At 43.5% G+C, this 26,112-nt stretch overlaps 1 protein-coding gene across 1 annotated transcript; it reads right to left on the bottom strand.

The window, feature by feature from the left end:
- Positions 1 to 2,398: 2,398 nt before the first annotated feature.
- ITM2A (integral membrane protein 2A) lies at positions 2,399 to 12,540 on the bottom strand. Its single transcript, XM_061361937.1, has 6 exons — positions 12,382 to 12,540; positions 8,423 to 8,554; positions 8,001 to 8,189; positions 6,966 to 7,076; positions 5,846 to 5,996; positions 2,399 to 3,466 (listed from the first exon to the last, which is right to left on the bottom strand). The coding sequence occupies exons 1-6, from the start codon at positions 12,463 to 12,465 to the stop codon at positions 3,378 to 3,380; spliced, it is 756 nt and encodes a 251-aa protein (XP_061217921.1). The 5' UTR covers positions 12,466 to 12,540; the 3' UTR covers positions 2,399 to 3,377.
- Between the last annotated feature and the right edge of the window lie 13,572 nt (positions 12,541 to 26,112).

Genomic DNA, 26,112 nt, shown 5'->3' with positions numbered 1-26,112 from the left:
GCAAGTAACAGTTTAATTTCTATGATTTTTTATGAAGTTAGGCTAGAGGAAACTCTGAAGTTCTAGTGTAGACTATCACCTACTTTAATGGAAGTGTCTGTCTAACACATCACCAGTTGCCCACATCTTATCAGTCACCCCCAAACAGAACGCCATCAGGCTTCTGCAAAGGTCAACAACATCCCCTCCAAGGCACAAATTCAAGTCTGTTCTTGTGATTTTTCCTCCAGCATGGCTTTGATTATAGTACTTACTTGAAAAACCGTCACATGCAATGCTGGAAAAGGGATCATCCAAAGCACAGGACTGCAAACTTCACATCCATAAAGGTATTTAACACTTACTTCCAAGTATACTGTGTCAGAAAAATAACCTTCAAGCTAGCATAAAGATCACTTGTCACTAAGTGCACAGTGGTTGTTTTTTCAGTAAAAGCACAAGTAAACAGAAGCTACTACAGTAAATCAGTTTGCACTTGAACCTTGGTTACATTATCCTTTCAGTTCCCACAGCCATGTCTGAAGGCCAATCTTACCTGGATTTTTAATGGGGTTTTCACACAGGTTACAGTTGTAGCGTAAAAATGCTCTTTGCTATAGATAAAAACAAAGCAAAGACACTAAGCACCACCTAGAGGAAGCTTTCATCAAACCATTTTTAGGTTTAATTTTGGCAGAATATGCAAAACCCCGTACATTAGAATAAATACACAAAGTTTTTGCCAGTTACACACACTTACGGCCAAGCTCTTGCTGCCTGTGCCACCTACTGGTGCAAGAGACTCCTCCAACTTGCACTCTTGCTTCCTACAGACCGGCTCATTGCAGGAGCTGCTGAAACTGAAGCAGCATTAGAAGATCCTGGGAATACCAGCTGTTTTCATAGAAGCAACCTTAAAACTGCAGTCCTTTGATCGCTGAATGGCCACACCAGCCAAAAATGGTCAGGGGCAGATGATAAGCCCTGCACACATGACCAAAACCTCAGCTACTTTCTCAACGCAGCAGCACTAAGCAGGTAAGAACAATCTGTTCCTCTGAGCATCCTGGCTTATTGCCTAGAACATCAATATGCTCCTAAGGAACTGACTTCATTTAAAAGCTTTACCAGACAAAGGTAAGAGAAACTGTTGGAGCCTATCTGGAAACACGCCTAGCATTCCTGCTGCGTGTCTCAAGGTAGCCAGCAGGTTAGAACAGGAGCCACCCACAGCTGAAAGGATTTCTACTTTTCATTCTCAGTAAAGCCAAACCTCAATGCTGCATGTGGATGCTTCTTTTGCTCTGCAGCTGAGATGTTTCCAAGCCCTTCCACTCAAGACAACCAAAACAAATGAGATGGCCAACCCCTCAAGGGTCAGGTTATCTTCTCAGAGGGGGTGGAAGAGAAGTAACTTGCCCAAGCACTTCAGTTTGTAGCAGAAACCTCTCAGTGCAGCTACTTTCCCCAGTGACACCAGCCTGTTTGAAGTAATTAGAGCTTTCTACAGTATCCTATTTCAGACAATTTAAGTACATAATTAAATACTCTCCTACACTTACTATTGCAGACACAGGAAGACCAAAGGTCTAGTTTGGGGGATGTGTCCTCTGCATTGCATCACCACATGCCTTGGGAGAAAAGCTGCACTAGTTTCCAAGACAAGGCAGCAGAACTCCCTATTGCCCAGGACCCCCCCTCTGCTCTTCTCCTTTGCCTAATCCCATGAACAATGACTGAGAGCAGGCTCTCCTATAGTCACTTCTCACTCCCTTGTTGTTAGTCTGCTGTTTTACTTCCAGCTGTATAATCCAAGTTACTTTCCAGGAAAGCCAGAAGGGTTCAGTACACACTTTAGCTCTCTAAACAACTAGTCACAGAACTATCTCACCACAGCTCCCACAACTCTGAGCTCAAAGCACAGCAAAGCTCATGGGTAAATGCTGAGGTGTTACAGTAAGGTGGCAATTAACCCTCTGCTGCCTTCATCTATTACAATATGCTAAAAAGACTTATTAACGCTGCCATAAATACACTAAGACAAGCAAACCTTTAATCATAGGCCTCATCCACACCAGTATTCAGAGGATGAATTACAGAATACATCCTTCCTTTGCTATACCACAACTGATAGCTACTGCCCACATGCCGGAAGTCACTCAGCAGGCAGTTCACAGCTCTAAACACCATTGAGAATTGCCCCATGGGGGATCCTTGTATTTTCTTCCCTCTGTTCCTGAACTTATGCACCATAGAGGCAGAGGTAACTCAGCTCCTCAAGCTGAAAAAGAGGTAAGGGTGAGAGGGGTAAGAGGGAAGAGCACTGTGCGCTGCCCCAGACCCATAACTATCACCTCCCTCACATAAGCCACATGCCAGGGTACACTTTCAACTCCACAAAGTCACACAAACACCAAAGTTTTAGAGAAACATTTATTATAGGGTTGCAGAATTTATGCCAATATAAAGTCCCTTAATAAAACTCTCAAGTTCATCAGCTGCAGGACACTAACTCTTCATTACCTTTACACTGCAGGTTTCAAAAAAAAGGAACAACGTGCTGACTGCAGTAGTAACACTACTTGCTCATAAAAAGTTGATCTAAAAAGTATATATAAGCCAGAGTAGTTTAAGGTTACAGCTACAGTCACATTCACAAGTGAGCTATACCAGAACAGGGTCTTAAAATAGGAAGTTACAGAATAAACCAATTCATAACCAAAAAAACCTGATAAGCTTTAAGAGCAATTCTATCTGAATCTAACAACTAAATACCACAAAACCAAACTAAGGTAGAAGAATTAAACATAAGCTCAGGGAAGGTTCCAAATATACATACGAATTCAATACAGTAATTGCACAAAAAGAAACAGGGTAGTGTTAAAGGTTTATGCTCACGGAGGCTGGATTTTACATGCTTCACACATGGTAGTTAAAATAAACCTTTAATGATATGGATCAGGTTTTTAAGCCAGGATGCGGAGTGCAGAGCTATTCTACAGAACTACACAAGATGTGCAAACCACAGATTGTTAATATTAATCATTCTGTGAAAGTTAAGGTGAACAGAACTGGTTCCAGCCAAGGAATTGGTTAACATTTTTATATATATATTTTTCTGCCATTCCCAGATTACACTAAATCAAACACATTCAACAGATAAACTGGTATTAGCCTTCTAAAAAACCTTACTCAAATTTAACATTTACATGAGACAACTAAAAAGTTATACCAAGGATCAAAGAAAGCTGAAATGGTGACTTTATCTTTTGAAATACAAGCAATACACAGAAAATGCATAAGGCTTTTGATTATCACTGCACATTTTAAGAAGTCGATGTCTAATGCTCAGACTTCTCAATGGAGGTGTGAACTAGTCACCTCCCATCCAACACCTTTCACTGCTGACAGATCTTTGTTTCAACAACGAAAGAGTTTTCAAAGTGTCTGATTGAATGACAGTTCTCCACTGAACGTTTCTGCAGACCTGGGGAGGAGAGAAGGTAAGAACTTAAGTAAAGCAGAGCTATAACCCAGCAGTGAGTATTTACAGGTTTTGTAACATTATGAACAGCAGCAAGATACAATCATGCAGTGTACAGTGCTCCCACAGCCAGGCACTGCCACCAGTGCTCGGTATCAGCTTGGTTTCTAACAAAGCACCTCTCACGTTGTCAGAATAGTAACAACCAAAGTGGGACCATGTACAAACACAGGGACAAAGCAAGCAAGCACTTTTTTCTAGCATCCCTGCCACCACTTCAGTTGTAGAAGAGAAAACACTAAATAGTTTATGGCAGTTTCTCATAGGCCTGTTTAGCTACAGAGAACAGGGAAAGCAAAGCAAATTAAACTCTTCCCTGTGATTTCAGTAGCTCAAAAAGGGTGTAGGAAAAAAACCTGGTTCTTTACCAGTACTTCCCCCTACTCAGGATGTATTAACACAGAGTGTGCTTCTATAGAAATGTCTTCACCTTGAGCCCTGTAAGGATTTGCCATGTGGCTGATGATCTCACTCAAGTTTTCCCTAACAGCATTAAAGTGATTTTCTCTATTTTGGGACATGCCAGATTAGATCTGACACAGGCAGTTTACCTGTAGCAGCTGTGAATCTTTATTAAGAGACAAGAATATAGCAGTCTTGCCATCAAAGACAAGCTGCTAATGCACTCCAATGTACAACCATTGGGGAAGAAATATTTATAGCTTAATAAGCAGAGAATTGTTCAGAGTAAGTAAAAGAAGCTATCCATTGAAGTCTAGAAGCACTAGGTCTTAAATGAAACCCAGCAGGGCACTGCTTTGGTTTGTAAGCACTTCAAATCCAGGCTGTCCTTCAATTCATCTCATTCTTATTGCCTGGACAAGCTATGAAGCTTCCAATGCTACCTAACCTGGAACATAACTGAACAGTCAGGATGACCTGCCGAGCTCCTCATATGCCTTCAGTTACAGCTTCAAGCAAATGCCACAGGAACCCAAGGTCAGTTTGACCTAACTGATGAACCCATGCATCCTACAAAATCCAAGAGCCCATGCAGCACCAGGGAAGCAAGACCACTTCTCCACCGAAATTAAAGGAGTTTATCCACTTCAGTCTAATTGTTTATGTATGTATAGCTTGTACATGTTAAAGAGGAAAAACATGCTAGAAATCAGACCTAGAAAGCAAGAAAAGCCTTGCTCCTGAACGATTTTCTCCTCAGCAGCAGTCTTCCAGCTGACTAGATTTCCCAACCTCTTTCACCTTCCTCCCAAGGGCAAACAAGGTTATGGAACATATACAGTACCAAGCAGCATTATTCATTTACTAGAATCTTTTTATGCAAATATTCTGCTGTGAAGATGTCAACAACATGTTATAGTAAGATTACTTAAGGAAATACCATAAACATTCTTTGCAGTTGTCTGCAGACAGCAGCAACCAATTTAGACTTGTTCATAACAGTATTTTCACAAAGCTAAGAGATACAAGCCTCTCTCCCCCATAAAGGCAGCATTTACTGTTTCTTCATGTGTCCTATGCTGTTAACTACAGATCAGTCTCGTGCTCCCACATACAGAGCCTTCTATCTAGCAATAGGATGGAGTCTCCAGCAACCAGGAGATCTGGCTCATGATGCTGTAAGCTGTAACTGAAGAAACTCTAGCCTAAGAGGAAAACCAAAGCAGAGAGTTCTGACAAACCAAACATTTGCATTCTGAAAGGCTGTGAGTGCCAAAGGATTAGTTCCCTGTGTCTGGTGAGAGCAGCAAACTATGAAATGCTTTAGGAACTACAGTGAATCCAGAATACTAAATTTCTGTACTCCAGGCCTGCTCCCAGTATGTCAAACTACTGACACCTCAAATTCAATTCTTTTCACAGAATAGCAGGGAGTGGTGTGAGGAGGTGGGCAGTAAAGAAACAGAGCTCAGAAGTCCCTATGAAGTGTTCTTCCTCTTTCAGAGAGGAAGTCTGGGACATCCAGAACTAGTTGTTCAGTTACTTCATTTTTTTTCCAAAGCAAGTGAACCAGAAGATAATGCTTTTACTTTGTGCTCCTGCAACCCAGTTTTAGGTAGGACAGCGACAAACTAAGCTGCACCTAGAGACTCACATGATCAGATGGATTATGTGAATTTTAAGGTCAAACTAAGTTACAGTTTCAACCAAACAGAAAAATGTTGTAACCTCTAATCCCATAACTGAAACTCAGCATGTTTGAATGACACTACTGATACATACTTAAAGGTAGGGGAAAAATACCCATTTGCTCTCTAATTAGTCTGAGCTCATGTTGAACCCTCACAACTCCAGTGGTTGAAGTATTTACCCTTTCCATCCTCCAACAACAGGTTTGGTTTCTTACTGGTGGGAACTCACCTGTTATCTGGTCTCTGCGCTGAAGTCTGAATGTCTCTTTTCCAACACAGAGTTGGTAGATGAAGATGCCCAAATCAGACACATTATCGATCTCCTCTGTAACCACCATTTCTTCACGGACCAGGTAAGTCTGAGGCAAGTAAGAGCCAGTCTAAAAGAGGAAAAAAAACTTGACATACAGCATCCTGCTAAAACCAAGTATCACTACATTTTGTTCTGCTTTAGAGGGTCTTCAGGCTCTGTATTCCAACTTCACTTCTTTTACGTTACAAAAAAAGCTTATTTGTATGCAACAGAAAGTTAGCAGTTAGGAGAAAAAGTATTATAAAAGCTTTCATGTTTGAGGCAACACATCTAATACAATAAAAGCAGTTCCACCTACAAAAGTTAAGTCCTAACCAGAACGTTACAGCACTACTGAAACGAATTCTCACTCCTCATGACCAACTCAGAAAAAATGGGGGCAAGGACACACACTTAAAGCTTTATCTCCAGGAAGATAAAAATTAAGACACCAAGTTAAACTACATGAGGCAGCTTCTAGTACCAGGCGCTGAGGAGTTAATGACTTTTTTGAAAAGTACATCTGATGCATGATTTCTCAGTACTGCATTTAATCTGGAAGTAGCAGCAAGCTCTATCAGCTTGACTTTTAAGTCATCTTAGAAAAAACAGCAATTTTTGTCCCTGAAGCGTCACAGTGCTTGCAGTGAGCTCATAACTACAATACCGCTAAAACACAAGCACAGATTAGCATTATTCTTTTCATTAAAACTCTCATGGGGCAAGGGAGCTTTCTGGTAGTAACTTTCAGGTTTAGGCTTTCCACAATATTTGGAGCTTTATCAAATTCCTTTATAATAGCTAAATTTAACCTTATTTGCTAGTTGCTTTCAGCTCCCATAAAGCTAGGTATTAATAAGAGCATTAAGCATGAATCTAATCAACATAATATACACTGACAGCTGGCCTTAACTTCAGTACAGCGACTGAGCCAGGGGGATTATGTACTTTGATAGCAAGAGGACTGTTCCAGCAAGAGCCTGTGGTTCAGGAGCAACACCCATTCTTATCAAAAATGATCTTGTCAGCATAACTACACAAAAAAGTTTCCACGTACCGCCAGTTTTGCAAAGAGATCCATCAGATTCCTTGGTGGCATAACTATGGATGTGTTCAGTGGAATCACGTAGCAGTTACCCAGTTGCAAGTCAAGATACGCAGTCAAAAGCTATTTTGAAAACAAGTTTTTAATTAAGCATGACCTTTGGCTATTAGAACACAGTTCTACAAGGACTAAGACACTCTAACAGCTGAATATCATGCACAACAACTATCAAAGAGGTGTGTTCAGGAACTGTGTAGTGTAAGAACAGTCACCTTTGCAAACACAGTAGTTACAGCTCTTTTACAACAGGACTTCAGTACACAAGTGAGAGCTGACTGTAAAAGCTGCTGCTATCGTAATTCTAAATGAGTACAGTTTATATTAACATATTTGGGAGCATGCCTTCATAACTGAGGAAATCCAACTAAGCATAGTGCAATGAAAAGATATCCAACTGCTGATAAACAATCATTCCCTGTAAACAGTTTGTCAGAAAAAGTCAAATCAGCGAGTGCAAAAACTGCATAAACCAAAATTATCAACATATCTATTTGTTTTATTATGACTTTGCATAGCACTTAGCCAGAATCAACTGAAGTTCTTCAGCTGCCTGAATCTCTTAAGTTATAGCAAAGTTTCTGTCAAGACAGCGAAGATGAAAACTAAACTCTACAAACACAAGCAGTGTTTGCATGTGTGGTGCACATGTGTGGTGTTCAATGCTACTGTTGAAGGCAACACATACAGAGGTCAGTTCTAGTGCCTTTACTGTGATTTTATCAGCAGTGCCAAGGTTTGCTTCACAGCCTATGACAGCTTTTACAGTTAACTGTTAATACTACCAACACAACTTTAGTAAAAAGTCAACTTAAAACCATCCTCTCATCTTTGCTTTAGAGAAACTACATGCAACTAACACACTGACAGCAAGCTTTCAAGGTCTTAAGAACAAAACCCCTGAAGCTGTTGCAAATACCACCTGCTCTGCAGTTTCTCAGTGAGCAACCTTCTCACCTTTCTCAATCTTATCCTTTCACACATACTCACCCTATCAAAGTCGTGAACGATTGCTGCTGGATCACTGTCTGAGAACTTTGGAACAGGGACATCGATGATGGCTATGTTATCATCCTCTCGAATGTCAGCTTCTTCAGCAATAGGCAGGAAATATGGTTCTACTGCACGATCATGATTTTCATTTTCAAAGTAACACATTTCACCACGGTACACCTTATGCTGAAAGTAAGAGCAAGAATAATTATTTTAACAGAAAATGTTCCCTTAGAACTGGTATTTCTTAATACTCATGCTATGACAAAGCACAGGTCTGTCACACTTGGGACTCTTATAAAAGACATCACAATCTTCATGTCCCAGTTACTGAAGGTTTTCTATTATAGTGGTAATCTATTTATAATTACACTTTTTTTATTCAGTAATAGTTGAAAAAGACAGAACTTTGACATTACCTTAGGCATGAAGTACTTGTAGATGCAGGCTCCACCAACAACCACCCCTGCCAAGATGAATGCTAGACCCAGTAGAGTCAACAGACATCTACCAGATGAGTTTTCACCTCCATGTGTGGCAATTTCTGGATCCTTTAAATAAAGAAAGATGAAAATTTAGGAGGTGTAGCTTTTTTGGATTTAGAGCTGTTATCTACTGTTTCACTTTGACCTACCATCTTCTGTCTCTTATAGGTGTGCATTGAGAACTGCAAGCCAAGCATTATATAAGGAAGACCGTTACATGAAATACTACTTCATATTAGGATCAGTTTTCAAACAGCAGTGAGAGTATTTTCTTAGCTAGAAGATGCTTTCTAGACAAGCCTTTATCCAAAAAGTATTTGAGCCATAAGGAACACAGGATACAGTGCTGCAGCTGCGATACAGCACAAGGAAAGCAGGATTTGTAGAACAAGGTCATTCTAAGGCCTTTCACCAAAAGCTTATTTCCTATCCTCCTGTTGCTAACAGAAAAAGCTAAGATGCAACTTTGTCTATCAGCTAGGGAGCAGACCTCTGACACAAGTCAAACATGCAGGTTTTAGAACTTGTAATATGTACAAGTCCACTACGAAAGAGAACCATTCATCAGCCTCAATACACCTTTAAGTTATGCCAAGTAAAAATAAAGTCACCATGGCACATCCTACCTTGAAGCTTCAAAATACTCCTTCTTCCAGCCAAGTCCTAGGGAAGTTTTGTTTCTAGTACCCTGAAACTTATCTCTCTACTTCAAGAATCTGTTCCACACCCAGCTCTCTCTAAAACAGATGACTGCATCCAAAGGAAACTATCACCACCATGTAATACAGTGATGAGCTGTGTAATACCAAGTACAAAGTTAGTGGTCCTGTCTGAATGACAAGTTTAACCCTCAAGAGTTGTTTCAGTGCCTTTCTAGACTTCCAGGTGAAAAGCTCACACAATGCAGGCTGAGAAGCAGCAAGAGAACTGTCAAATACTAAACAACCAGAAGAGACTTTCTCTTTGAGCCAACACACACTGGATTTGGGTGTTAACAAGCACAAACAAAACACAAACAAACAAACAACCCACCCAACCAAATTACCAACAAAAAAAAACTAAACCAACCAACCCCAAAGTGTTAGATAATCTGTTATGTCTGGCCAACCATATGCCTTTAATGATTCCTGACTGGTATTTAGCACTTAGTTTTCAAGACCTGCTCTTTGTAGTGGTCAAGAAGAAAACTGGATTTCACAGCAAAAGATCTTTTTCTTTGTGTTGTTCCTACAGTCAGTAGCCAGATTTAGCACAGCAGCTTCCAAGGCTTTTCTTTATTTGGGTCTCACTATTTGCACTCCTGCAGAACTCAATATACTTAAGTGACCTGTAATCACAAGCCACAGCATTGTTACAAAGGCTGCACATATTTCCATGCTCAGCAAGACATAGTAATGTAGAAGTCAGATGCATCAGCTATGCAAGTACTGAAACAAAAAAACAAGCTGTTTTGCAAAAGTCAATACTCCTACATTCCACACTCACATCCTCCAAACAGAAAAATGTTGACTCAGCAAGACAAACCACTACAATTGGCTAGTTAAGCATTTGTCAAAAACCACCCCTAACCAACCCACATGCAAGAAACCCCGCATAATTTTGACTTGAAACTTTAAATAAAGTCAAAATCATGCTACTTTATACTGCAGTATATGAAAATCATCTTTCAGAGTTAACTGGTTTTTAAGATCAAGGCTAATTATGTTCTCTTCACATTCTGTCACTTCCATCTACACCTTTCAGTTCAGTAACTTATCTAGCCTGCAACAGTCTGCAGCAGGTTTTGGCACTACAGACATCCTACAGCTTGGATGATGTCGACATGCAATTAGCTACACTTGCTCTACACGTATTTCAAACAAAGCAAAGGTATTTATCATATTAAGAAGCACTGTAGGCAGCTTGAATCTTAGAACAAAGAGTTGACAAGGCTGATAAGAGAATACAATACCAAGACTTCGCTCCAGCAGGTTACAAAGCCTCTGCACAAAAATAATAAGTCATTAAAAGAACCACTGAGAAAAAGCAGTTCTAAAATGTGCTGTAACAAGCAAAGCAAACTAGGAGTATGAGAAAAGATAAATCACTTCTGTTAACATCTGCAGCTAGCTCAAGAGATGCTGTTGACACAGCCAGCTCCAAAGAATCTGCCGGGAGAGTATTCTGCTCAAGTGTTCCATGCAGATATTCTACAGGACTTTTTCTGTGCTGTTTCAGCCAACATTAGCCATTAAGCTTGTTTGCTCTGCACAAATATTCCAGAAAAAGAAGACATCAAAAATACTAGAACAAGTTTGTCTTGGAGGAAAACGATGAACTTGATGGGTACATTTAACTCTAAGCCTTCAAGTCAGAGTGTAGAGTTGTTAAAAAACCTCATATACACATGTGCAAACACAGAGAATACTGTGACAGGTGTAACAAAACAGCATGTGTGACAAATGGAGAAGAGCAGCTATCATGAGAAGAGAGGCAAAGGTGTAAGCATATATTAGAACTACTATGCTCAGAATCTGCATGGTAAAAGACCAACGAAATACATATAACAAGTTGCCTCAGGAGTAGCTGATGAGTTTGTCCCTACAACTAGCCAGACCGAGGATATTTTCAAATTTTAAATGAGTACTTGATCTCATTGTTTCCCTATTCTCCTTCCTTCTGATCTAATAATTCAGTGCTACTATATAAACTGGGCACACATACAGCTCCTACAGCTCGAGTCCTCTGAGCTAGAACACCACTCTGCACACCTTCCCCTTTTAAAGGCAGGCTATTTTAAGTGAGGCAGAAGATCTGCAGGCTGGAAAGCAAGCTGTTTTCCTGATTACACCTTAGAAGGTACAAAAAGGGGGGAAACACACTAGAGGCCTGCCCCACAAGTTTTATTGGGTTTTGGCCATTTTCTTTTAAATTTATTTTCTTCCTCCCTGATTACGAATAAATCAGTAGTTCCAGAGGAGGATTATGGGATGGGCCGAGTTTATTTACCAAGAGGCTGCTCTTCAGCTCACTAAAATGTCAAAGTCTCCCACAGATTTGGAAAGTTCAGTTCAAGTCAGCAATATGACAACTCGTTAGGAAGGAAAAGCCAACCTCAGGTTTCTATTTAAAACCCTTTATGGCAGGTTTCTTAATTTAAGCGAGACACACCAGAAGCCCAGACACCTCACCACAGCGCTGCTCCGGCTCGCTGCCTGCGAGGGTTTCTGCGCAGGAGGGAGCGAGCCCTAACCCACTTTGTTTGCCTGAAGACGCAGTTGCGAACCGCCTCTTCCCTGGGGCCAAGCTGATGCCGAGAGCACGGCATTTATCCCTGCGCCTTTCCCCTGGCTGGAGCCGAACCCCGGAGCTCGCCGGAGCGCTGGGGCTCACCCGCCTGCTTGCTGCGGAGGTTTAAAACCCCGTCAGGAAAAGAGGCCCTGGCACGGGCCCAGCTGCGAGATAAACAGCCGGGCCTGCCCCTGCGTGCCGGCCCGCCGATGTCACGCCAGCCCCGCAGCTCGGCACCGCCCGTGGCCGCCCGGGCTGCGAAAACAACTGTGGGGAGGAAACTGCAACGCGGCCGGGCCCCCTCAGACCCGCTCTACCCGGCAGCCCCTCACCGCACCGGCCTTGAGGGGAGCGGCTCCTCTCACTCCCCCACCGGGGACACACCGCAGGGCGGCCGCCACCACGCTGGGAGCCTGCCCGGCGCCGCCTGCACCGAGCAGAGCCGGGGGTCCTGCGGCAGAGCTCCGCGGGCTGCCTGCTGCCTTCCCCCAGCCCGCAACCGCTGCGAGAAGATGGCGGCGGCGTCCATGTCCTCCTGCCACCCCTCCACCACCACCGCCGCCGTCCCCCTGCCCCGCTCCTCCAGCTGCGGCCTGGCAGCAGGCAGAGCACGCTTCCCGCACCTTATCGGCCACCAGCGCCTCGGCCGCCTCCTTCTTCGGTTCATCCTTCTGAGCGAAGGGGGAATTGAACGCGATCTTCACCATGGCCGCTACTCCGCACCGCCGCCTCCCCGCTGAAGAGCCTCCGGGCGGCGGGGCGGGTCACCATGAGCAGGCCACGCCCCCTTCCACCGCCACGCCCCCTCCCACCGCCACGCCGCCGGGCACCGCCCCTGCAGGCCGGGGGGTGTAAAATGGTCCCCGCCGGCCAGCGGGAGGAGCCGCTGGAGGTAGCCAAAAACTGCCTGAGAGCCCCCCAAAGTTCTCTTTCTGTTGGTGTGGAGCGTGGCACCCTGCAAGAGGCGGTCAGGCCCTCAGAGTAGCCATGTCTGTGACCGGCTGCCTGCCCCCGGTGCTGAGGCAAACCAAGGACTGATCAAACTCCTGCCTGGAAAGACCTGCACTCTAAAACCAGCCTGACATCGCAGCGAGGCTGCCTGTGCTGGGCAAGGGGGTGAGGGGACCGCGGTGGCGGCCGGAGGTAGCATCCGTCACACGTTTCTCAAGCTTGGCTCTTCAGCAATCGTGTTCTTTCCTTTTATCTCCTTGCACTATTCATGCAGACAATCGTATAGACACCTAATGCTCTATTTTACACTAGGAACACATTGCTGGTGAAGAGGAGGCATCTCGGGGGCACAATCAATATAGAATAATAGAATTCAACTGGGTCTGAAAAGATCTTTAAGATCACCAAGCCCAGCCTTTACCCCAGGACTCCCAAGTCCACCGTTAAACCATGTCACTAGGGGCCTCTAGCACAAGGATGGGGATGTTTTTAGTCAAACTACCCCCCTTCTCTTGTGAAATATGGCCTACGGGATCTTCAACAGCCAAGGAGACAGACAAGGCATCAACATTCATTTCATGCCTGTAAAGGAGGAGAAGAAAGAAAGGCTTAATGTATTAGATTGTCTGAAATTATCTTCTCCTTCATATGGATGAAAGTCTGCGTCTGTCTCACTGGTATTTGACTTTACATCTCTAGAAAGAAATCTGTTTTGAATCTGGTGCCTACGCCATTGAACTCTTTCTCTCAGACAGCTGTAATTAAACAGAACTGAACACTATGCAAATATTGCAATAACTAATTCTTCTAAGTGTAAACAAGATGCAGCGCGTATTCCAGCATTCAAAGCATGTTCCTGTTATTCCGCAGATGCAATATCACTGTTATTTCCTTTCAAGATCTTAGCTTTGATTTTGCTCCCTTTCATGTTAATAGGAGTTTCGACTTTGACTTCAGTCAGAGAAAAATAAAGTCTTTTATGTCTATTTAACCTGACTTTGTCTAGTAACAGAAAACACTTTTACCTCATTTTATCAAGAAATGAGAAAAAAAAAGTCATACTTCCTAGCTTTAGTCTGTTAGGAGTAAGTTAAGGCATACTCTCATCAAAGTCCCTGAAACACAGGTTTAAAAACAGATTAAGTTTCCTATATGTCCAGTGTGGTATAATTGCTTTGTGCTTAAACAAATTGATATTATCTTCCAGTTACTCAACACCTTAACTGGGAGAAGAACACAGAAATAGAACTGGAATGGACCCTTGCTCTTTATCAGGATTAGTGTCTCTACATCCCTGCTTGCTCACTGCCTATGTTCTGTCATCTGATGCAAGGGATGGACACACCTTGAAATCCTGTACTCAGATAAAAAAGAAAAAACACAAGGTTTTTTACATTTGACTGTACTTGCTGAGTTTGCAAAACTGGAACTCTCAGAAGATTTTGTGGATTTCTATTCGTGGCATCTGTGATGATCATTTATTATAACGTGTTCAAAACTTACTTAAAACAAGTTAAAATATTCAGTGGCCAGGAGAATGTAATCCCAGTATCATCAAACAAGTTTTCCTACCTTTACACACCTGATAATAACAGTCATTTCAGTCAGTAACTCTTCCTCCCAAATGAAGCTCCTCCTACAGTGGCCAGATTGTATTTTGTAGAGCACCAGCTCTGCAAAGGCAAATTCCATCCTGGGCTGCATAAATATAAGAAATTTCATGTATTTTTAGCATCCCACAATCATCAGGCTGTTTGACTGAATAAATATTAAAGATCTCTAGGGGTGGCTCCACTCCTTCACTTGTCAAATACTTTTCCATCAGTCCAGTCCAGTTTTCTTTCAGACTTTTCCCATATGTTGGCTGCAATTTAGGCCTGGACATCCCAAAATATCTAAACAAGTTGTATCACATATTCTATTGGATTCCACAATATTTCTGGTTTTCCTTTTTTTACGAGAATGCACTGGGTTTAGTTTACTGATATTTATTCTGAGATCATCTTTATCACCTTGAGAGACAAGAGATTATCCCCTTATCCTTAATTATACTTTCAATCCTTTTGGTGTTATAAAGTTAAGCAACACTGATTAAAAAAAATAACAAATATACCAACTAAATTTTCTCAGAGACTGGAGGAATTTGCCAAAAAAGAGGCCTGAACTGATGTGCTGTACCGGTTGTGATTCTGAGTATCAATGAACTACGTTTGTAAGGTGAGGTAGCATCTTTTATTGGACCAGTCATTGGCTCAGCAGATAATGGTTATGAGCAATTCTTCATAGCACTAAAATGAATTCTTAATGTACTTTAAAAAAAATAAATCAAACTTTGAAATACATTCGTGCTTATGCTGTCAAGAGGAGGCTCTTGTGCATGCCAGAATACTTTCTTACCCTTTGGGAACAACAGGATACTATATTGAGAAATTTAGTAAAAAGTATTAACATTATAGTAAAAATATGGTTTTCAAAGCTTTCTCAGACTTTGAAGGTATTATGTATGTGCATAACATTCGGCTGTGTATATTGTTCTGGTTCAAACGAAGCTATCATCAGGATGACTGCGGTCTGCAAGACATCTAAGCACAGGTTTTATGTTTCAATGGTCACTCACAGCTTAAGCTGGTGTTTAAGTTTTTTGTTAGACCTGAACACGAGAACATGGTTAAGTACTGAAGTGCTTCACTTAGGTTGAGCTTCACACTCTCACTGAACATGGGGCAAGTCCACAGGCAACGAGGACTGTCCCCTGCGCAGAGCCTCAGACACCCACAAAGCATTGCGCAACTGAGCCCCAGCCCAGACTCTAGGTAGCACACATGAAGAAACAATAATTAACACATGTAATTAATAATAGTCTTAAATATGCACTATGTCTATCAGTCAATTTTTTTCACGAGTAGCATAATTACTGAAGGAAGGACAGCAAAATGTAAACAAGTACGTCACGTAGGACAGCTAAAAATGAAAGAGAAACTTTCTCCCCTTATGAAAGGAGACCGTTGCCAAGGTCACTGTTTTTTGTTAATCCATATGCCTGGAGTTCTCCTTTTTGCCTCCAGTCCTTTTCTGGCTCTCTTGCTAAGAATTCCTCCTTCACCTCCTCAGCCTCTTTTCCCTCAGTCTAACTCTTGTATTCACTGTGTCCATTACTCCTCTAATCAGTGACCCTGGGACCTCTTCTTTGTTTCCACCTCGCTCCTGTCTATAGGGCTGTTGACAAGGCATCTATCAGTATTTCAGACGACAAAACCGTCATGCTGGGAGCTGCCAATATAAACTTCTGTGAAGGATCATTATTTTCCCACCAGGCTGAGATGAATTTGGGCCTTTGACTAAGGATCTCTATTTCTGGACGGCGAATGCTCTATCTGCTATACTGACTTCCCTTAGTGCCTGGCATGCTTTTCTTCACTACAGCATTATCAGATTCATTTACATGGCAAAGCAAGCATGCATTACTCACTTCTGCTGATTATCTTGTTACAAATACTACAAAACAGTATTAGTTAAATGAAAAATGCCCTTTTTACATTTAGGAAAAAGTCATGAGTCCGTTTTGTAGCGACAAACTGTGGAAGTGATGGGCACAAAACCGAGCCTGAAGGAGACAAAGGCAAAGAAGCGATTACTGATTAAACTACAAAGTCAAGAACACATCCTTTAATGTCTGTGCTCAGACTGGTGTTGAAGAGAATTCACTGCCCACACAGCCACTGCCTCACAGGAGAGAATTCCACAAGAAATTCCAGTCCTCCAGAAAATCTGCTGAGCAAGCAGCACGCCCAGAGCCATCAGCAACCCCAGCCGATTAAAATTCACCTCTGGTGCAACTGCAGTGAGGCAGGCAGAATGACACCAGAGATATGTTAGGAACCTGGAGTCGAGGGAGGTCTAGAAAAGCATTGCTAAACACTACCAGTAGATGAAAACCAATAAACACTCAAAGCTCAAACTGCCTTCCACTGACCTGACTGAATTCTTATCACTGGACACGGAGTAATGTTAACCTTGGCATTGACAGTGTCATCTCAGGTTCCCCCTTTTTCCTTTCTAGCAAACTCCCCCCCAGGGTCACCTTTATGGACAGCACACCCCTTTGGCAAGACGGGCTGATTCTCAGTTTGCTCCTTTGCTTGGCAGCACCATGCTATGAGTTCACCTGCCTGGGGCTGCTGCAGGGGACCAGGGGCTCACCAGGGGCTGCTACCAGTTAGACACTCTAAATGGGAAAGTGCTGGGGTTAACCCCACACCTCCATCCTCGGCATTTTCTCAGTGTCCTAATCTCTGTTTGCTAGTAAGTTGCTGGGTGGTGTCTGAGTGCTGATGGAATGCAGTGCCCGCACCTACACCCCAGATGCAGCAGATATTGCTGCAATAGCCCAGCCTCTTCCCAATGGCAGCAAGACAGACCAGTGCTTGTGACCATGGTTGATGTTTGGACCTACTTTTGAACATGGACACGGGTGCTTCTCCTTTGGCCATGCTGTGAAACTGTGCTGAACTTGACATGTGCTGCCTACTGATGCACCTAAGCCCAAGCTGTATGTACACTGCAGCTGTGTGAAGATGTTCCCAGCTCAACAGGGCTGTGTTGGCAGAGATTTATAATGTGCTGTCAGAATGCTGAGTCGTGCAGCTTGTTAGACTTGTTATGTATGGGTTTGCTTTGAAATGTGTCGATATGGCCATGCACTCAGGGTCAGCTCTTTTCTGGCTTAGTTAAAGTAGTACCTATAGCAATGGTACTCTTGAACTATGTAAATGATTGCTGTGCAGGCACATTGCCAGTTTAACTTTGATTAAGTCTTCCAGTGAAGAGGCAGTTCTAAAAAAAGGCAAGGAAACAAGAGCTCTGGGTGGGTCTGATTGTTTGCATCCCTGTGTTACACACACGCTAATTGCATATGCAGTAGCTGTATCTGTTAATATGATATTAATAATGGATTTACAGCTAGACAACATTCCAGCTGGAGAGTTTTCTTATTAGCAAGATGATGTAATTAGGCACCAAGTCTGCACACTGCACTAAGAGGCTATAAAAGGTTTTGGAGCTGGTGTGGCAAATCACAGGTTAATCTTTCAAGGGCTTTAGCAGGGTTCTGTTAATCATGCAGAAGTATATCAGAACTGGAACTGATATTATATAGTTAGTATAAAAGCTATAATGCTTTCATATGCTTTATATAATGCTTTAAGGCTATAATTATAGAGATACCTTACCTGCAAATAACATTCTACTTTCTCTCACTTTTCTACCTAAATAAGATTAAATATATATTTTAGATATCATAACAATATAACTAGTTTATAAGGAACTTAAGGAACAGCGCATTTTGTTATATCACTTTACCTACTGAACTTCAGCCCATTAATAACAGAAACCAATCTTCTACTTGCCTTTGAGCAAGAGCACATTACCATTTTTATAGCAAGCTGCACTGCCCTTTTGCTTTCCTTTACCTAATGAAATACTATGAACTTTCAAAGAAGAAACACTGATGGAAAATGAACCTACCTTCACCCTCATCTACTCCTATGGATGTTTTTTATTTAGAATACAGGTGTCCCTTTTCATCTGTGCGAAGCCTATACTGTCAAAAATAGAAATACCACAGAACACCTGTCCCAACAGCAGCCTAGAGTACAGATATTGTCAGTTAAAGAGATTTGTTGCTTTTTTTCATGCAGATTGTCAGAGAAGTTGTCAAGAGGGTGCAGAGGAGGTGATAGCGGTATCCTGTTATGCTATTTATCCGTGAGCAATGGGACTGCCAGCACTGAGAGGCAAAGCCTCATCAGAGTTGCAGTGTCTGCTCCTGGGTGACGATGAAAGGCGGCTCTGCAAGGCGCAGGCTGTCAAGCCCAGCTTGTGTATCCTCTGTGCAATACAGAGAGGAGGAAGCCTGTGATCACACACGCAAACACATGCACGAGTTTCCTCTTGAGAGTACACAGGAAGAAACATGATCACACACACACACACTTACACAGACCCAAGCATACACACACACTGTTTAATCCCTGTATGAAATATTATGTTGTCAAAACAGACCCTAGCAAAGCTAAAACTAGAAACACACTAAGGATGGAGAATCCTCAACTTGTCTGGGTAACCTGGTGCAGTACTGCACTGTCTTCCTACTGGTATTTTCCCCCCATAGTATCCAACTTGTGTCTCCCAAGCCACAGTCTGAGGCCATTGAACCGTGTTTCTACCTTCTGGCACTGCTGACAGGAATTTGGTTCTGACATTTCTAACTTGGCTGTTCCTCAGCTATGCAACTGAGTGCATGGTTTCCAGGAAAGTCACCCCTCTGTCCAAGTGAATAAATCTTGGTTCTCCTGCAATTTAGAAATTCCTTAACATTTCAGTAGCTCTTCCTGTCAGTTGTTTTACTGCTTGCACCCATTTCTTGGAGATGGCAATGGAGTTGCCTTGAAGGGAGAGCCGTGCCGAGGTGGCAGTGTGTTTACCTCTGCTTCTTTAAGGATTACATCACAAGAGAAATACAGTTCTTGACAGTTATGGCGCAATGTTCCATCTCCTGGTAATGCTCGGAAAGACTAGGAACCAAATTATGACCCAGCTTCATGCAACGATAATCCTAAAATTCTCACGTTGGGAATTCACAGAGGATCATTTTCCCAAAGGCCTAAGGACACTTTACAGACTCTTCTCTTGGGATTTCTAATATTTTCCAAAGAAGTTAGAGTTGTCCACAGCCTGCTGCTTCTGCAGCCATGTGAAGTGGCGTCTACGTGCTTGTCATGCTCAGCAGGAAAAGGAGTTCAGTTTCAGCACTCCTTTAGTGTCCCATGGGGCTCTCAGGAGAACAATGACCTTATTTCTAGGTTATTTTCTTCTACTTCTTCCCAAGTGAACAGTCCCATTAGTGAAGGACATGATCTCTCTTACTGTGTCCCCCTTATTCTGTGTCATGTGCTAGAGGCTTGGAGATGGTGCCAATTTGAATCCAAATTTTACCCTGGGACAAGTGTGCAGCACATCTTTCCTGAAATTTAGTTACTTCCATTTGACAGAATTCGATGCTGTTTCCTGGTAGAAGAAAATGCCACTGAAATTAATGTCAGCATTAGAAATTCTTCCATATCCTGTATAACCACCTGGGAATAATGCATACAGAGAGTATAACAAATAGGTACATCTTTAGAATTGCTTGCTGAGAGCATTGCTTTAATTTCTTGGATAAGCTGCTTTTCCACCTTAATTAGAAGAACTGTGTCTGGTTCATTTCAAGACTTACTGAAAATTCATGCTAGCTGAGGCCAGTTTCTGTTCAATTACTATACTAAGAGGATAAGGTGCAGCCACAGCCCTGGTTTCCATCACGCAGACATTGGAAATGGTCGTTCCACTAAAGTTATTGTGCAAGATTTTTGTTTTCATAATGAAGTTGCTCACTCTGTTTTAATCAGTCTGAACAGTGAGACAGGAGGGGTGGGAAAGTGCTGGGCATGGGAGAGAGCTGGGAGGCAAGAAGAGGAAGAGGCACAAGAGGACAAGTGGTGCAGGGCAGCATGAAGGGAAGGGGGAAGAGGGAAGGAAGTATCGCTATAACATAAAATCCACTGCTCTTCAAAAACAGTCCACCCTGCAGATCCCTATTCTGACCCCCAGTGCAAGTTACTGCAGCCACGGCAGCACAGGACTGAGAGCAGTTTTATAGCCCTGTTTATGCTAAGGAAGAGTATCCTCTGTGTGTTCAAGTTGAGTACATCGCTGTCTCTTTGAGTCATGAAATCACAGAATGGTTTGGCTTGAAGGGACCTTAAAGCTCACTCAGTTCCAGCTCCTGCAATGGGCAGGGACACCTTCCACTAGAGCTCCAAGCCCCTGTGTCCAACCTGGCCTTGAACACTGCCAGGGATGGGGCAGCCACAGCTTCTCTGGGCACCCTCTTCTAGTGTCTCAGCACCCTCACAGGGAAGAACTATTTCCTCTTTCTGCTTAATGTCTAAGCTAAATTTACCCTCTGTCAGTTTAAAGAGTCTTCATCTTACTAAGTGCTGTCATTTACAATTAGAAAACAAAGGGAAAAACATTATTTACAATGCCTGAAAGTGAAGGTTTGGGTACAGTACAACTGAGTCATTATTTACAACTGTATTTTTGGTAAAAAGGGTCTGGTTCAGGAAACCACACAGAAGGTGTTGGCTTATCTAGAAAAAACAAAGACCTCTCCGAGTGTGGAGCTCCCAGAATACGGATGCCCAGCATGGTCCATGCCGTGAGGCAGGGGAGGCAGCAGGAAGCCTGCTTGATCCCTTCTCCATGGCAGCTGCAGCAGGTAGCCCCATTGCTTCCCAACCTCTTGCAGCCTAACCAGGCTCCTGAGATCATGCTGTTGGCTAGCAATGAGCAGGGTACCATGGCATATTCCACATGAAATAGTGACCAGGTAAATTCTTGCTCCTCAGCATGGCGACCATCAGCGGTCATCCAGCAGTTGTGCTCAAAGGATGTCAGTAGGCTGAGTTGCAGAGTGCTGGGAAGTCTGGAGTAGTAAAACCCAGTACTGGATTGACCATGGCAATGGATGTGCTGATGCAGCAGCTCATTCTCTCTGCTCAGACAGTAGCAATCAGCTGGGGTTCAGGCCTTTGCTGCTCTGCTCTGATCTAGAGATAATGTGATGCTAAGAGAGAAATTCAGGGGGGGAGATCACTGATCCAAAAGCTGGACCATTTGTTTGGGATCCTTGCACAAAAGCAGACAGGATGCCAGAGATACAAAGATGCCAAGAAGAGCATACACTTCAGTATTGTCTTGTAGTGCTGGGGGTCTGGCAGATGAGTGCTTTGAGACTGTGGACAGCTGTGCCCTGATCCTTCTCCCCTTACCAACGACAGCCCAACAAAACCAGTGGTACTGGTCCCTCTCAGTGCCCCAGGCAGGCCCTGGCTCCCAGCAAAGACCAGAAAGCAGGGGGTTATTCATCAGCTTATGATCCACTCAGCAACATTTGCCAGTCTGCCTTCCCCTCACTGAATTTGGACATTTCCTTGGCACCCCCAAACATAAAAAGTCATGCAGAGAACACAGCGAGCCTTATCTGCCCCTCTGACTTGGATTCAGAATTTGGCTCTTCCTTCTCCAACTCTTCTTGCTGGCCCAGGTCCCTGCAGGGGTGGGGACCACTGGAGCTGTGCAACTGCTGCTCTCAGAAAGGATGCCCAAACACAGAAGGCTCGTTTCTGTTTTCCTGTAAAACCCACTTTCAGAGATTTTTCTAAGACTTCAGATGCCCTCAGAGGAAAATCCAAACCTCCCTTTTTTCCCCCCAGATTTTCCGCAATAGCTTCAACTAGAGAAAACAGTCCACCACAAAAGCACTGTACAGAAAATGAAAGGCTGAAGGGAAGTGAAATCAAAAGTTAAATGGAATTTAAACACACAGGTTAAATATTTCAAGGAAGAGCCTGTTGGCAAAGGTCAGGGAGGAAGATGCTGATGGGAGGGATGGCTCTTAAATTCTGCTGCTGATATCAAGTGCTGGAACTCAGTAAAGTATTTACATTGATATTTGTCCATTACCCTTCAGAAACAACAGTGGGATATATAAATAGGGGATTTTGCAGAAGGTAAGTGAGGAAAAACCCCAAGCTTGCTGCCTCCCAGATATCTTCCTTTCATCCCCATGTATGCCTCAGCTTTTCCACACAGTGCTCTTTCTTTCACCATCTCCCCCCTCCCAAAATATCACATAGTATTGGAGTATGATTTCTTACTGCTGAAGAAAAGCTGCATTGTTCAACATCTTCCTCTACTGAGTTATGCCAGTGGCACCTATTTTGGCAGAGTCTTCACAGTTTCCTCATATCTGACTAATAAGAGATGATGAAAAAGATGATTCATTTAAAAAGCACAGATACTCATCTGAAGAAGTTAAACATGCATATTTAAATGTGGCTTGATTTTCTTAAATGACAATCAAACGTCAAAACAAGCTTTAATCTCAAGGCTCCATCTCGTGGCGAAATGAGGCAAATTCATTTATTGTGAAGTTCATATTTGCCCTTAATTTCCACCGGTCCTTCTGTAACAGCCTCCTGACACGGCAACACCGCAGGCACGTCCATGGAGCCTAACCCAAGCAGGAGCAAAAGGTAAAGCAGTGCCGGGCAGAGGGAGTATGTTTCTTGCTGTCTGGGTAATATCCAAGCGGTATACATTCACATTAGGCACATGCGTCTCCTAACCAACTCCCATAATCAGTGACAATAAAGGGGTCTGCACCCTTACATACGGATAAGTTTGATTTAATACTCTTGAAAGCCTAGAGCGGTAGACAGAGCTGTGATAGTTATGAGATAACCAGAGTGCTCCGACCTTCTGAGTATCTCTGTCTAACATAATTGTGCCTGCGTGCATTTGTATGACAAACGTCTTGCAAAACTGATTTTTGATCCGTTAGCAGAAACTCTGATTAAAAACCTGGTTTATGAGGGGGAAGGTGTCACCAACCAGTGAAGCTCTGCAACCCGATCAGTGTGGGCACCACCTTGCTTGCACCATTTGGCCGCTCTTTCTGCTGTTAAACTTCTGCACTGTTTCTCGCAAACTGTCCTGGTGCCGTGCCCCTCAGCTGGGAACAGTTGGGCAGCCCTGCCTTCGACAGATAAAGCTTGGGCTTTCCGCTGGGTGGCCGGGGAGGAAGGAGGACCGCTGCCTTATCTTCCTTCCTCCAGCACCATGCAGGAGTGCGTCATCTCTTTTCTTCTAAATATAAATAAAGGCTGGTTTTTAGCATGCAGCAGCTGGCGAGCTTCCAGGAGCACATCCTGGGCAGGAGTGGCAGGCAGCAGTGGGTGCTCCCTGCCTGCTTGTCCCACCAGCCAGCCAGGGAGCCCTGAACCTCATGGCTGTGCTGCCTGGGGTGAAGGTGCAGGTCCTGGACCGGGCTGCCCTGCCTGGCAGTTATATCCTGGTAACATTTTTATCATAGAATCATAGAATGGGTTTGGTTGGAAGGGATCACCCAACCCAATCATCAATCATCCGTCATGGGATCATCAATCCAGTTCCAACCCCCTGCCATGGGTAGGGACACCTTCCACTAGAGCAGCTTGCTCCAAGCCCCTGTGTCCAACCTGGCCTTGAGCACTGCCAGGGATGGGGCAGCCACAGCTTCTCTGGGCACCCTCTGCTAGTGTCTCAGCACCCTCACAGGGAAGAGCTTCTTCCCCTTTCTTGTATCCCCTTTAAGCACTGGAGCTGCTCTAAGTTCTCCTCGGAGCCTTCTCTTCTCCAGGCTGAACAAGCCCAGCTCTCTCATCCTGTCTCCATAGCAGAGCTGCTCCAGACCTTGGAGCATCTTCATGGCCTTCTCTGGACTCGGTCCAACAGGTCCACAACCTTCTGATCTTAGAAGACCCAGAGCTAAATGCAGTACTCCAGGAAGGTATTATTTCTCTTTTAGTGATGCAGGGAACACGGCATCATCTCCCAAATCACATCCTGGGTATCCAGGTTGGATATCTTACCGTAACAGCTTTTGGCACAGTTATGTGCCCACCTGAAAGTGTACCAGTGAGTGCAGAGGCAGCTTGTGCCTTTGCTAAACAGGGGGTGAACCCTTGCAATTTGAGGGGGGATAACTGCACTGATTCTGAAGCATTTAACAAACTGAAATATCATTGTTCTCCATGCCTTTTTATTTTTTCCTGTTCCAGCTACAATGTCAAGTAACTAATGAATGCAACATGGTGTGGTATTAGGTTTAAAGCAGTATTTTCCTGTTGCTGTTCCTTACATGTTGGTCGCACCCTTAATGATCTTCATAGGAAATATTTACTTTGAGGAGCTTGGGTCTAAGTATGCCAAGTGATCAAAACCAGGCAGGGCATGATTTGCTGTCGTATGACTTCAGTTTTTCCTGGAAAGAAACAGGATCAGCAAATAAAATATCTTATGTTCAAAATTAATACAAATCAGCTTGAAAATCGTGTTGTCCCAATAAATGAACACTCTGTTCTTTCTCAGGCAATCTAATATTCCTATTTGATGGGAATAGAAGCTCGAAGAAGAATAAACACTGGGGAAAAGTGAGGTCTGATGGTGGTGCTGGTAGCATTTGCAAGCTTTATATGTACCGTATATATGGGTGTTGTAGGTATATCCTTGCAGCTTCCCATTTCGGGCTGTTCTGAAATGGGGATCTTGGCGCTGAGAAAGGGGAAATAGCCGAACTTCTTCTTTATGCAGTCCTCAGGTTTAATATCATCAAGTCTTTTTAAGTAAGCAAGGGAGCAGCAGCCTCATACATTGGATATCGCTTAAGGTGGAAAATTGCCGCTCCGCTTGTTATTCCTGTTGTTGCTTCACCCAAATTGCTTACAGTCTAAATGGCAAGAAATTCATGCCCATGTGAAGGTGTATGTGTAATACATATTTACACTGCTATGTGACGTAACCTCTTCATGTGCCACAGAGACAGAAAGAACATGATTTTATCAGGCAACAAATTTCTACCCCTTGCACACCCTTGATGCTGTGTGGAAGCAGGGCAAATTCCTTCATCACCCTGTAATCATTCTGGGGCTAAACAGTGATAGAAAATCTTGGACAATTTTCTGTTACTCTAGTTGGCTGATTTTCTTTGCAGGTCTTGTTTTATTAATCCTAATACCTCGGTAACCCTAAGTCAAGCGTGCAGCAGCAGAGGTTGTTGATTAATTCACCAGTCTCATGTAAACTGGTATTTTACCTGTGTTTTGCCCATTTACCAATTCTTGCCTTCCTGTGATGCCATGTAGAATGTTTTGTTTGTCACTGGGCCATGCTGCAGTGAAGGAGGCTTCAGGAATGCTTTTGCATACACCAACACTTCATGTGCCTACTCATCAGTTTGGCCGTGGGATCAATTCACAAAACACTCTGGTTAGAAGCTGGGGACCCACCACTCCAACTCTGCTCAAGCTGTCTTCTGCAACTATCACTGTCCCCGTTGTGGTGTCACAGCATCACCTAATTGCTGGTGAGCCTGGGAGCTGCTGAAAGCCCCAAGTAGTTGCCATGGCTGCATTCATTTTGACATACCACACTAGTGGTCCTTACCAGAAGAAGTCTTCCTGGCAGGAAGTGAGTGCCTGCAGTGAGTGGAACTCCAGGCCTGCAGTGAGTGGAACCTGTGACAAATTCCAGCCAGAGGTGCAGGTATTGCTTTGGAGGCTGAATCTTGGGAAGCAGTCAGAAGAAATCTCAACCACCTTATGGCCCCAGCAGTGTCGTGGCTGCTGACCAAGATACTGACACCTCTGCTTTATTTGCAATCCCATTCTGAAACATCATGGCTCCATTTCATACAGATTATGGAGTGCTCTAAGGCTGTTTTCACCTCCTGCAATTTTCTTGCTCAGCTGAGCCTTACCAGA

The sequence above is a fragment of the Neopsephotus bourkii genome, unplaced genomic scaffold, assembly GCF_033783945.1.
Source record: "Neopsephotus bourkii isolate Nb327-2 ecotype Australia unplaced genomic scaffold, CSIRO-AGI_Nbou_v1 NB_1067, whole genome shotgun sequence".
NCBI lineage: Eukaryota > Metazoa > Chordata > Aves > Psittaciformes > Psittacidae > Neopsephotus > Neopsephotus bourkii.
This window is presented reverse-complemented; position numbering and strand designations above follow the sequence as displayed.

Coding starts and splice junctions, on each gene's coding strand:
- ITM2A (XM_061361937.1), bottom strand. CDS start 12,465: ATGGTGAAGATCGCGTTCAATTCCCCCTTCGCTCAGAAGGATGAACCG. Junction 5,997..6,965: donor ATCTCTTTGCAAAACTGGCG/GTACGTGGAAAC, acceptor TTCCTCTTTTAG/ACTGGCTCTTACTTGCCTCA. Junction 3,467..5,845: donor GCGCAGAGACCAGATAACAG/GTGAGTTCCCAC, acceptor TCTCCTCCCCAG/GTCTGCAGAAACGTTCAGTG.